Genomic DNA, 12,700 nt, shown 5'->3' with positions numbered 1-12,700 from the left:
GTAGAGTTTCGATCTATGTTCTGACGTTTTAAACTCTGAAGAGTGTCAGACGAAAAGCTTTAGTTTCCTAAATGTTTGCTTTTTTCAAAGCCATTTACAAGTTTTGTACCACCAAAAGATTGTTTTCTTATTGCTTTGCAAAAAAGTTGGGGGCATGCCCCCCCCCCTCGTCGGATCCATTATCAGGTTCCAATATCACAAGGGCTGACAGCCTTGAAATGCAGGAAACCAGATTCAAGAACAGAAATTCGAATCCTACTCTGAGCCTAAAAATCAGGCAACTACCATCAACTCCCAAAAATAGTTGGAACATCACAATACTCACGTTGAAAATGGACAACCCTAGAATTTAACAACCTTCGCAAGTTATCAATGCTGTTGCTACAACCTCCAACCCCCCCCCCCTAAAATGTTGATTCCTTTATAAATGATGTTTATGCGCCCTTTCCAAAGTGGAAAATATTCAATTTCATTCAAGGTTCCATTCTCGTACCATTGCAACCAGAGAGGTAGCCAGGCATGCAACAGAAAACAAAACAATGTCTTCTAAACAATAAAAATTTATATAACGTATCTCACATAAATTTTACAAACAGTGGAAAAATAAACTCATGTTTATTAATAGCACAAACTACATTAAAATGCGCAACATTGGCAAAATATTGATTTTGGAATTAACTTGCTCTCAGGGAGCGAAGATTTGAAAACAAAACTAAACAACATTTAATGCATAAAGAAGAGGCTTAACGAAAAGAGAAGAGGCTTTAACGATTGAAATTAATAAAAGGCATAGAGAAGGAAATCTGACGACCTAAAGTAAGTGAACTTCAAATTGACTGACTGAGAGAAGGTTGGTGACTATATATATAGGGTTCTTGGAAACATTTCTGCACCTGTGTCGTTTAAATGGGGTTAAAATACGTGGAGGTAAAAAAATTGTAAAGTTATAATGCTTATTCGAGAGCACCTTTATCGATGGTGAACTAGATAGTCATTTTATAGCGTTTAATGGCAAAGTTGTTCTTTACTATCGCGAAATTGAGTGGCACCTTTAAAAACTGAGTTGCGAATAAAAATTTTAAACAAAGACTGAGGCATTCCTTAGACGAAGAAAATACGCATATCTATCATTTGAAAAATTCAGCCTCGTACGAATTCAATCTCGCTTTTGGGAATTTACTGCTCGTGGGGTTTGTTTGTCCAAAGTCACAGCTATGAACTTGAAAATGTAAGCCTAGTGATTGACAAGATGGTGACGAACAATTCCTAGAATCAGGTTATAACGCAGGAAGATATGATATCAATTAGACTTTCTAGGTATAAGTCTGCGTGAATTGAGGAAGATATGACAAATGTAAGAGGGGAAATTGCAAACGGGAGTTCAAACTCTGCTTATCTCTCCACGTATCTCTTATCCAGATATTACAGAAAGCGGTGGCTCAAAAAACAAAGTCATAAACATAAAAACTGTCATTGGGTATGGAAAGGGCAGATTTACATATCTTGAAAGTCCAAATAGGTCTAGATGAATCAGTTCGTATGACATTGCCACTTGAATCAGTCTATGTTGCGCAGCATTTGCGTCAATGATCAACATGAATTCAACTCTGCAAATTCACTTAAGTTTAAAAGACGCCTTTTCCCTTTGTAAGGATATGTATCTTGTGACCGGCAATAGGAAGAGCCCTTCAAATTGTTCTTGCATTGTACAATGCCAACAAGCCGTTGTTTATCTCCGGTAAACCAGTAACTGTGGCGCTTCTCTTTAAAACCCAAATTCAATACAAGTGCACCAGAAAGTCCTTGCTTTTTACAACAGAGAAGGCAGATCTGACTCTTGCTGTTTAAAATTAGAAAAAAAGTAATATTACAAAAAATAAGCAAATTAGTAACAGATGGCTAGCGAAAAGTAACACACAATAATTGTTTTGGATCAATATCAGAGCTGCATAATTAAAGAAGGAGATCGGCAGATACAAAAGTGGCTCATCGGTCAATCAACATTAGCCAATCAAAAAGCGTGTGAGTGGAATCACACTCACTGATTGGTCCATTCTTGATTGAAAGATGGCTTACCGCCCTTCAGTATCTGTCGATCACCTTTAACAACAAATCGAAAGGCCTAATATTTTGAGAAAAGATACTCAAATAAGTATAGAAAGGTACATGGCCCTTAAGTGCAACGGCCTCCTTTACGGATACAGGGGGCCTGTCAATGATACTGACATCATATTTAATATTCATTAAATAAATTATCTCGATTAAAGACAAGGAACTAAATAAACAGTTCCAAAAGATATCTGTAAAAATCTCACCTTATTCGCTTACACACAAAGTCCGTAGATAATTTTAAAGAACTTCAACAGAGTATTTTAAAAAATATAAAAAGAATAGTCACCGAGCTTGTTTCTCCTTGAGGAGTACCTTCCGATGACTCAAAAAGATCGGTTGGAAAATCTCGTTTTTGTCTTTTACTAATCAGTGTTACGGGTGTCTAGAAGAAAGAAAAACTTTTGATACAAATCTTGAAACGTGACTGAATTAAAACCGTCTATAAAACAAAAGTTTCTATGAGAACACGGAAAAGCTAAGGGGAACAATATGTAAAATGAAAACTGAAATTTCTCAACTTTCAGTACTGTCAAGTAAGTGTCTAATGGTCGCATTACGCGTGAAATTCATAGCAAAGACTTAAAACTCTTCTGATCTACGCAGCAAAGTGTTGCAATTACAACTTCTAAAAAACTCGTGACAGATCGGTTGATATAATCTTCATACTATCTTTATAGCTTTAAATATTGCATTTTTCACATACTGTTTTGGGTTCTATTTAATTCCTTTTACCGTTGGCTTGGAATAACTGTATAACACCAAAATTATCTACATTGATTACGCATCGTCATGACTTTTAAAATTTAGTAACAAATCCCACACTACATGCTTACATTGTAACAGCAATTCGAAGAAGGAAATGAAAATAATGCTTAAATTTTTAGCGCTCTTCTTAGAAGGAAGTTGAAAAATATCGTAAAAAACAGGAAGATTTCTCTCCCGACAAATGTTTATCTTTCAAATGCATTCTTTTTTATCTTTTATCGCCTTGTCTGTAAGAGAAAAATTCCCAATTGTTTTTATTCATTATTACCCCGAACCCAGGGGCGTTAAAAACAGGGGGTTCGTTGGACGGGACAAATCCCGAAAATTAGAAAAAATCCCGTCCGGTAAGAAATTAGGCCTTTTCAGTTCGCTTATTCTTAATGGCCCCACACATTATGATGTCCCTTTCTTAACCAACATAATTAATCAGGTTGACAAATGCATAGCATAGCATTATTATCAAGAAAGTGAAAGAGACACTCAAACAAAGCATCTTACCACACTCTTGTTGCTCGCTTCCCCTATGCTTTCATCTCCAGTCACATTTTCGTTCTCGTCCTCAGATAGATCATCTCGACTAGAAAGCAAAATACGGAATAACTTTAAGCTAAATTTACTTAAAATTGAGACAAGGTCTCTTAAAACAAGTTTAACGTCCATGGATACAGAAGCAAAGGACGTATTTTTTGTTAAGTTTATCATACGAATGCATTCGGATATGTGGTGTTCAAATGCAGGGCTATGCAGAATTTCTTGCTAAGAACGGTATCAATGACATATCATGCAAAGGTAGAAGCTAAACTTGTCGAGAAAAAATAATGCAATTAACCTTCTTTTTGCAGGCGTCAATTTGTCATCTGAACCTGGCGTCGCTGTCGGCACCCCTTTACCATCTGACAATAACGCTTTGTGACTGTTAGGCCTTCAAAGAATACAAAGATAAAACGCACCAAAGAAAGACCCATTCAAGGCACGGGTTGTCTAGGGCTAAAGATTGGTAGCAAATGACTCAAAGACTTCGAGAAATCAAGGTAACAAAAGTTAATGTTGAATGATGGTAAGCGAATGATGTGACGGATTTTTTACAGAATAATGCATTAAGCATTCTGCGTTTGCTTCTACATTGGCCTGCTCTTCGTTCTAATTATTAAAACTCACATACTACAAAAAGCGTTCTATTTTGTAATCGCTAAATGTTTTCCAAATTGCATTAAATTCTTACGTTGAAGGCACTATGGCCTGATGAGTTTTGGTAGTCACTTAAATTCTCATTGGTTTGATAATTCAATAAGCCAATGTTAATCGACCGCGAATAGAGAGAAAGAAAAAATCACATTGATGTAACTGACCAATAAAATAAAAATTTACTTAAAATGAAGACTGATTGAAAAAGACAAACAATCAGATCACAGACGTTGATAATAATTACGAGTTTCATAAACACCTACTTTTCAAAATCTGAGTCGGTACTTTGGCTTTCAGGGGTATTCTCCACTAATTGTGCAATTTTCTACAAACATGAACGGATACTTCATAAACAAATAAGGCCTACATTTAGCCAGTAGATTGCACAGCACTTGATTTCGTATAGGCAGAGCTTTAAACGGTTTGGGGACATAGAACAAGAAGAATCTGAGATGCTATAAAGACTCCATAAATATTCAAGCTTGCGTGCTGTACAATGTAATAAAATAAATTAGTTAAATTTTCCTAGTACTTAAAATCCTATTTTTATTATGTGTCGCTACTCTAAGTATTACGACATGATCGTATGGCGATCGCATTGCGCGTGCAACTCAGAGTAATGACTAAGAATCGCCCTGTTCTACACTTTAGAGCGAAGATTGAAGCAAGAATTGAATGCCTAACATTGTATAGTAACATGAAAGACCGGATAAAGTTTACTACACAGTAAAAAAGTGAGTTTTTAGGCCAGGACAGTAAACTCCCGATATTTCAAACGTTCAAGGGAAAACCAAATTGGTTTGAATTATCGGAGAGTCGCGTTAGCAGAAACTTGGTGACAATGATGATCTTTCACGAGATAATCTCGTGCCACGACGTTCTCAAAATCATACAAGAGTCAAATAGTATCAATTGAAGGCAAATGGATTTTTCACATGCACATGCATAAATATTATCCGTCCAGCAGTGGTATCAAAGCATTGAATGACGAGCAGGAAGTGACAAGGATCAAACGGTAGAGATGATGGGCGGCGTATTGACCAATCAGAACCTGGAAGTTGCCAGAATGTAAAATTAGAACGTGTTCATGTAAATGGAAAGGGAGGAGAAGGTCTTTTTTTCATCTCAGGGGTTGGACTTCATCTATTTTGTGACTGAAACTTTGTTTCAACAGAAAGAGATCAATTTCTCGTTTAGAATCGTCAGCAGCGCAGAGGTTGTGGCATGCCTTTAACACAACCAAAGATCTTAAACTTTGTCTCAATAATCATAGTCAATAGAAAAACACTGGTCTGGAAGGCCGGCAAACATCAAAGGGCTTTTCGCATTATTTGAAAGCATGTTGAATTCTCCAGTCACGTGACAATATCCGTGCACAGCCTTGCACGGAAGTGTTTTATAATGGCAGAAAACAACGAACGTCGCAGATCTTCTCGTAGAATTTCCCAACATAATGAAAATTCAGAGGTATCTGATGAAAATTTGGACGCAATCCTTGAGGCTCTGGAGTTAGAGGAGAGTTTGCAAAATGAGTTTGACGATGAGGTAAGCCTGAGTAGAAGATTTAAACCGATCAAGGACTGATAAGGGTCCTACGTACGTATTTCTAACGACTACTGGTTGATTCTTTCCATCTTGCTTGGTCTCTCAACAAAATTTACCACTGACGAAAATACTTGCGTTTTTTAATTTTTTCCTGAAAGATCAGAAAATTGATTCCATTAAGTCGGCAATGCTGTTCAGCTTTCTTTTTTCTTATCGGCCAAATTTCGGACCCTGATTGTTGGTATGTTTTCTGCATGGAGACATCAACATCGGTATAGAATAGATTTTGTAAGATCAAAGTAAATGTATACTTGAGAAAAATTAAATCCTTGATATCCAAGGTTTCAGCGAGAACCAATTCAGTTTCCAATGTTGTTAGTTTCACATATTCAATAAATCAAATCTTTCAATTAGCTTGAGTAGCTTTCTCAGAATCGATCTTAGGCCCCCAGAGTTACCTTTGCTTTGTTTTATTCACTGTAATGAGATCGGTTAGGAATTATTTGTACCATTAACAAAATTGCAATTTTGAAATTGCATTTGATAAATATTCTTTAACATACTGTGAGAGGATTTGTTGAGTTTCTTATTGCAAATATTTATTTAAAGGCTGAAATTGATGATTACAAGTGTAAAAATTGTGAAAAAGTGTGCAAGAGCAAAGCAGGATTAAAAAGACACGCAACCCTGAAACACAAAGACACATCTTCAAAAGCTGAAACACAAAGTGAGCCAGAAACTGCAGCTTTATGTGTTGAAGATTTCAACAGTCTCATCCAATTATCAAAAAAAGCTGCAGGAACAAATGGATGCTACCCAGACCTTATGATCAAGGAAATTGAATCACATCATGATGTGTATGGCCAGGACTCAAAGATTTTTCAGCAGTTTGTTCAAATATATGCAGAACTGTGTGCAGATGGAAACTCAGAGAAATTTTATTCAAATTTTTATGCAAAGATAGTCCTTGATGCACAACTATGCTTTCCAACCTTGACATGCCACTCTGCTACCCTGCTTGCAATGAAATTGGCCAATTGTTCACTTGCCCAGTATAAGAAAAAGATTCTTGAAGTTAATCTTCAAATTCCAACAGCAGCATTGACTGAAACTGAAAGGGCAGCAATACACTATCTTGGAGGGTATGTATACCACAACTTATATCGGAAACTCCAAAAGTCAAAACAATGGAAATCAGTGGACAGTCAACAATGTATGGCCATTCTAAAAGCTGCAAAAGCATTAAATGGCAGTGATCCTGACCAAGTTAATAATGCAAACCTGGTCACAATTCTCACCCGTGGCGGCTTGTGGGATATAACAGCACCAGCTTTGCAAATTTTTGAAGTGGTTGAGAAAACCTTTAAAGAAGAAATTAAAACTAGCGAAGAAAAAAATGTTATTCACATACACCAAATTTCTCAGAAGCTGCAAAAAGACCCGGATATTGTATGCAATTTCAATGCTATTGTTGCAGATGCAGAGATTCCTTGCAACTCTGAATCTCTGATCTCGGGCCTGATGATGAGTGTTATTAACTTATATGTCAGAGTGAGAGCATTTTCACATGCAAAAAGTTTAATGCAAAAATTCAAAATGAAGAAAGGCATTGCAAAGGCAAAGGCCTTACGTACGGAAATCAAAAGGTCAACTGAACCAAGTGCAGTAAGGGACTGACCATACTTAAACTTCTTTAACTTAAAGGCATTGAGTCATGGTAAATAGGCTTTCTCTATAGGGGGTCATTTGGTTTCGGCGTGATCGCCTATTTATCATGACTCAATGCCTTTAAACTTTCTTTATTTAATCAATATTATTGTAGAATAATTTTTTCTGGTGAAGTTTCAGTTTAACTTAATTTTCAAAGAAATTGTTCAGGCATAAATGTTTTAAACTTTTTGCTTCTAACCCTTTTGAAAAATAGCTCATACATTTTGTAAAATCTTAATTTGGTTTTAAAACCTTAAGCTTCTATCTTAAAAAGTTATACAGAGTCTTTTGCTTCATACTTCCGTTTTGGTAGTTTTGTGTCATCAACTTCATTCCACTGTTGCCTTCTCCCAGCATGTTTACCCCTTGTGTTGCCAGTTACAGAGATTGTTTTTTGAATTCGCAAGGCATTGTTGTTGTATCCAAAGGTATAAATGTCTGGATTGTCACTTCTTCTTCCTAACTTTCGTTGTCCTCCAAAGTATTCCTCTACTGCATCTTGACACAGTTTTTCTGTCAAAACATATTCAAATCCTTGAGACAGGAGAAATTTGATGCATTCTGGAAGAGCTGCAACATCCATTTCAATTCCCTCCATGGTCTGCCAAGATATAAACATCTTATTCTTATCACCCTTAGAGAATTCTCCAGGGCGTTTTTCGATGCTTTCTTTCCATGAATTCAGGTATTGAAGCATGCCTTTTTCTAGCCATTCAAATCTCAGGTCATCATTACTTGTATATGGTGCAAGAAAGGGCTTGATTTTTCTTATATGCTCCTTTTTACTGCGAACATTGAAGCAATCAAAGAAAGAATCAAACATTTTGCAATAGAGTGCAGTTCCAGCAGCATTTTCTGAGCCATAATTCTTCAAAACAAGACTTGTTGTTTTGCTGAGTACTTGAGCTGCTAGATTTACTCTCATGATTGAGAATGGGGTCAACTTTATATGGTCATAGGACAGACGTGGTAATAATTTGATGTCCCTATCTAAATCTTCAAAAAAAAGCTTGGAAATATGTTCCCATAGTAAATAGGATCCATTGTTCCACATCAATCGTGAATGCTTTCCAGTGCCTGAATGGAAAAGACAATTTCTTGCTGTCTTGATTAGATGGGGGGCATCACTGAAAAAGTAGATAAACCTGTGTCTGGCATACAAATTCACAGTGCGATAACAGATATTTTTGTTAGAGCCCCCATCCAAAGCTTTGTGCAATTTAAAAAATGATCTGTTGGAAGATGCACCATCTGCAGTGATTGCCACAAGCCAGAGATTGCATTTCATTTCTAATATGCCCACCGCTTCCCAAAAAATTGGCATTAATTGCACACTTGTGACACTTGAAGTGGCAAAATAGGCAAGGCAAAAGTTCAAGTCTTTGCAAAGTCCTTTCACTATAATTGCAAGTGCATGAGTAGCCAATTCATCTGCCTTTTCGAGTGTGGCAAAGTTATGTTCTTCACAGCCAAGATCAACAAATCCAATAAGCTGCCCAGTGTGTTTATCAAAGACAAGGTTTGATTTCACTTTCATTTCATCAATCAGCACAACAACAAACCTTTCGATATCAAAATAATGATCAGTAAGCCTGATAAGCTCATCCACAACTTTCTTATCAAAACCTGTTGTGGGACGTATCCAATTTTTATAATCCCGCAGTGTTCTTCTACTTGGTAGTTTAATGACATCCCCAAATGTATTTCTTAGCTCATCATATGAAGATGCTGATTTCTGTGACATTGACAAGCAGAATTTGATAATCATGGGGTGAAATCTTGCTCCACAATTGGATGTTTTTCTCATTTTGACTTGCTGCTCCCAAAACAGTTTCAGAAAAGGTGTCATCTTCTCAGATGAAGTGTCAAGAATATCAAGGAAATCTCCTTCTAAACTTTGATCAACCTGGATCGATGACTTTTCAAGCTCAACTTGCATGTCTTGAATTTGTTTTTCCAATTGTGCGCTTTTCAATCTTTGCTCTCGAAGGGATAGCAAAACTCTGTGTGGGTTTGTTGCAGAAATAGGTGCTTTTAGTTTGGCTGGTGTGGTCAGCTGTTGATTTTTTCTGACTGCAAAACTTTCAAGAGATTTGTCTGCCTTTATGCAGCTATCACATTTAGCTGTATCAGTCAGAACAACACAGTTGATTGATCTGGTATACTCCTTACAACTAAAATGCTCATCATCTTCCATTAGAAGTGGGTCAAATTGCATTGGTACAACATGATTGACCACTTTAGAGGAAATTTCTTTGTTTGTCATACCACAGCAAATTTCATATGACTCAACCATTTTCAACAAGTTGGAAACAGTTATATTTTGCATTGATCTTCTGTTCACTTTGTAGATATGATGGTCATCAGGCAGAAGCCATCCATAAATTGAAACAGAAAAACCCAAGCTTGCATCAATTATAATTTCGTATTTGGGCAGTATGAAAGGAAATTCAAATTTCTTGATTCTTGCCATATCACAGGAGATATCAGGGGACCAAATTCCATCAAATCTTTGTGCCTTCACCCTCTGGCATAACTCATCAAAAGATTTATAAATCATGTTTTTGGATTCCTCTTCCGGTAACAAATCTCTCCCCATAGGAATGTGCCTTCGTTCTTTTTTCTCTTTCTGGAAGCTTTTTATTGGCATATTGATACTTGGTAGAGCCCCAGGCTTCAGCCCTTTCCTCTTTGAATCAACTATAAAGGAACAAAATTAGTCACAATTTGATATTCTTTTAGACAGGCCACTATACACAATCCTAGGTCAATTCACACAATGCATAAGGTATATTTTTTATTTCAGATGTTCTGACAAAGTATCCGCAGGATAAGAAAATATCGTTTTGCAAACATGCAGTGCCTTCGGAACGAAATTCATATTGAAAGGGGTGGGCTTACAGTTTTAAAATTGTTTGGGGCCTGAAAAGTACTCATGATAAAATAGACAGGCCTAGGCTCCTACACCGCTGGCTTCAAGGTTCACTCGCGATCGATCTTTCAACGATCAAGTAAATGTTTATGAAAAAGGTATACTATAGGAAAATCACAAATTTAACTAGGCTATTAGCATCAAATCGAATGCTAGATACTTACAAATTTCTATTTGCTCTGGTAGGAAATGTTTTTCACATATAAAAACTCTGTCATTTTTCACTCTTTCTTTGAAGGCCTTGTCCAGTACCCTGCTCTTCGTTATTTCGTTCAGGAGAAGTTCCCTCCATTTCTTTTTTTCGTCGTTATTTGCCGCTGGAAGTTTGAAAATTCCAATACCTTTCGTTCTACGGCTGCTTCCACAATTAAAAACTGCACAATTATCGCCGGGCATGATAGAATTGACATGATATATATCCACGATCGAAGCATACAAGAGTAGTGGCCGAAGCAGTGTGCACGGATAATGTCACGTGACTTTTAAAAGTCCTAACAATAAGATATTCTTTTGATGTTTGCCGGCTTTCCAGACCAGTGTTTTTCTATTGACTATGCAATAATACAGCATCTATTACAGCAAAGACCCGTAAAAAAACTATTGTCATTACCCGACACTAGCATTTAACCTTCTCACTCTCATTTAAAGGAGCAACTTACTTTAAAAGGAGTTTCTTTTCTTGGTCTACCACGCGGTCGGCGAGGACTGCTGATCGGCTGCTTTTCAGCAGATTTGTTCTGTGATGTGTTGCTGGGTGCCTTAGCTTTCCTTTGTAGCGTGTTGGCTGTCTCATCCTCGGAAGAATCGGCATCTGCAAGCCTACTCTTGTTGTTTGACTGATCTCCTTTGTGATTTGTCGCTTTCTTAGCTGTTAGCCAATTGCCAGGCCTGTTCGGTTCTAAGGGGCAAAAGAATCAGTTAGCAGAAGAAATGGAGAAAGATCTTGCATGAAATAGTGCAGCATGAAACGCTCTGATTATATGTTTTAATTTAAAGGTCCGTTGCTATCAACTGCAGATACTTATAATAAACTTGTAATAAACTGAGAAAAACAATAAACTTGGTTCAGTAATAGGATTATATTTTGCCTCTTACAATTTCCAGATATTTGGTAATTAACAAAAACACAGTGATTTTCTTTCGTGAGCTGCGATAACTTCCTTATCTCCAAAAGAAAAAACAAATAAAAAAGAAACCCTCTTTCTCACTTTTGGTACCAACTGACTCTAGAAAATCGACTAGTTTTTTTGCAACGAAGCACTACATTGTTTCAGTATCTAAACGCTTTGAGAATAGCTAATGGGTATTCATCGACATTGTGCATTGTCGTATCTGATCATCAACCATATATATAGCTTAAAATCTTAATTTCTGGGGAGATACACAAGAAGACAATTCAAGTATGTCTGAAGTGAAACGTTTGGTGCAATACCTTTACTCATACTGAGCTTCTTTTTGGCTCTTCCACGTCCACCCCGTCCGGTCGGCTTTCGGCCTAAAGTTGGTTGAGCTACACCTTGCATTGCCTCTGGAAAAGACGAGACGGGTGGTGACCATTGGAATGTAAGGCAATTTATAAAATACAGAAAACAAGTAATACAAATAATCATCTCAAGGCTGTATCAAGAATTAGAGTTCTAGCACGCAGGGGGTTCCAGAATGTACACGGAAAATGTTTTGAAGCCAAAGAGAAGCAAAATCGACAAAGAGGTCAAAGATGAGATTTACTAAGAGTTATTAACACCAACACTGTCATCTAAGGGTTTTTTAAGAATGTTTCATGTTAAAGACGTGATATCTAGTAACACCGCCCTGACAAGAACGTGCGAAGAAAACCGACGAATTCTTGTTTTGGCCTATAAAGATAGGATAAATTAATAGTCAAACAAACCAAATCACTGGCAATATCGAAATGTTGGTTTTTAGTTTTGAAGAAAAAGAGCAGGATTTGATGAAAGTATGACCAAGCGAATGGCCAGTACCGTGGTTTTCTTCTGTGACAACAACATCAACTTCTTTTGCGTGCAATCCGTTCTTATACATTGTCAGTGGCACCCATACGTCACCAGATTTACCCAGGTAATCCTTTGCCCGCTCCTCAAAAAATGGTAGCCTGCAAGGAAAGTAAAGGTACTTTAGCGATCAAATCAAAATAAAGTTTTATAATTGAGGATTTTCGTTTCTGGTAAGGTTCTTAGCTTCAAGAATAACTAAAGACACCTTTAGGCTCTAATAACACGCCTAAACACAGGCGAAACACAGGCGAAACACTGGCGAAACACGGGCGAAACACAGGCGAAACACAGAAGAAAGGAACACAGAAGTAACACATAAGAAAGGAACACAGAAGAAACACAGATGAGTTGCATAAAAGAAAAGAGCTAAATTGTGGCAATCTTTTCTAATGCTGTAAGCTGTTATTCAGCGTGTTCTTGGGACATTCTTAAACCC

The 12,700-nt window shown here is 37.0% G+C and overlaps 3 protein-coding genes across 3 annotated transcripts in view; 1 reads left to right on the top strand and 2 right to left on the bottom strand.

Moving 5' to 3' along the window:
* Positions 1 to 542: 542 nt before the first annotated feature.
* LOC148957338 (cohesin subunit SA-2-like) overlaps positions 543 to 12,700 on the bottom strand; it is a 32,871-nt gene continuing 20,713 nt past the window's right edge. Inside the window, exons 37-44 of the mRNA XM_089115528.1 lie at positions 12,232 to 12,362; positions 11,682 to 11,777; positions 10,909 to 11,147; positions 4,326 to 4,387; positions 3,707 to 3,799; positions 3,376 to 3,454; positions 2,399 to 2,494; positions 543 to 1,840 (exon numbers count right to left, since the gene is read on the bottom strand). Coding sequence (XP_088971654.1) covers positions 1,811 to 1,840; positions 2,399 to 2,494; positions 3,376 to 3,454; positions 3,707 to 3,799; positions 4,326 to 4,387; positions 10,909 to 11,147; positions 11,682 to 11,777; positions 12,232 to 12,362 — 826 coding nt within the window. The 3' untranslated portion in view covers positions 543 to 1,810. The remainder of the gene's footprint in view (positions 1,841 to 2,398; positions 2,495 to 3,375; positions 3,455 to 3,706; positions 3,800 to 4,325; positions 4,388 to 10,908; positions 11,148 to 11,681; positions 11,778 to 12,231; positions 12,363 to 12,700) is intronic.
* LOC148957339 (uncharacterized) lies at positions 5,464 to 12,544 on the top strand. Its single transcript, XM_089115530.1, has 2 exons — positions 5,464 to 5,607; positions 6,217 to 12,544. Exons 1-2 carry the CDS (start codon positions 5,464 to 5,466, stop codon positions 7,282 to 7,284), a joined length of 1,212 nt encoding a protein of 403 aa, XP_088971656.1. The 3' UTR covers positions 7,285 to 12,544.
* On the bottom strand, positions 7,592 to 10,645 carry LOC148957340 (uncharacterized). The gene is made up of 2 exons (XM_089115529.1): positions 10,414 to 10,645; positions 7,592 to 10,017 (listed from the first exon to the last, which is right to left on the bottom strand). The coding sequence occupies exons 1-2, from the start codon at positions 10,643 to 10,645 to the stop codon at positions 7,592 to 7,594; spliced, it is 2,658 nt and encodes an 885-aa protein (XP_088971655.1).

Source organism: Rhopilema esculentum, unplaced genomic scaffold, assembly GCF_057945365.1.
Source record: "Rhopilema esculentum isolate cy_ngs unplaced genomic scaffold, ASM5794536v1 HiC_scaffold_34, whole genome shotgun sequence".
In the NCBI taxonomy this organism is placed as follows: domain Eukaryota; kingdom Metazoa; phylum Cnidaria; class Scyphozoa; order Rhizostomeae; family Rhizostomatidae; genus Rhopilema; species Rhopilema esculentum.
The sequence above is the reverse complement of the archived record's forward strand: the minus strand, read 5'-3'. Positions and strand labels throughout refer to the sequence as shown.

Excerpts from the sequence above, each read along its gene's own strand:
- LOC148957340 (XM_089115529.1), bottom strand. The coding sequence starts at position 10,645 with ATGCCCGGCGATAATTGTGCAGTTTTTAATTGTGGAAGCAGCCGTAGA. Across the intron at positions 10,018-10,413 it reads ACCAGAGCAAATAGAAATTT|TTGATTCAAAGAGGAAAGGG; the intron begins GTAAGTATCTAG and ends GTTCCTTTATAG.
- LOC148957339 (XM_089115530.1), top strand. The coding sequence starts at position 5,464 with ATGGCAGAAAACAACGAACGTCGCAGATCTTCTCGTAGAATTTCCCAA. Across the intron at positions 5,608-6,216 it reads AAAATGAGTTTGACGATGAG|GCTGAAATTGATGATTACAA; the intron begins GTAAGCCTGAGT and ends ATTTATTTAAAG.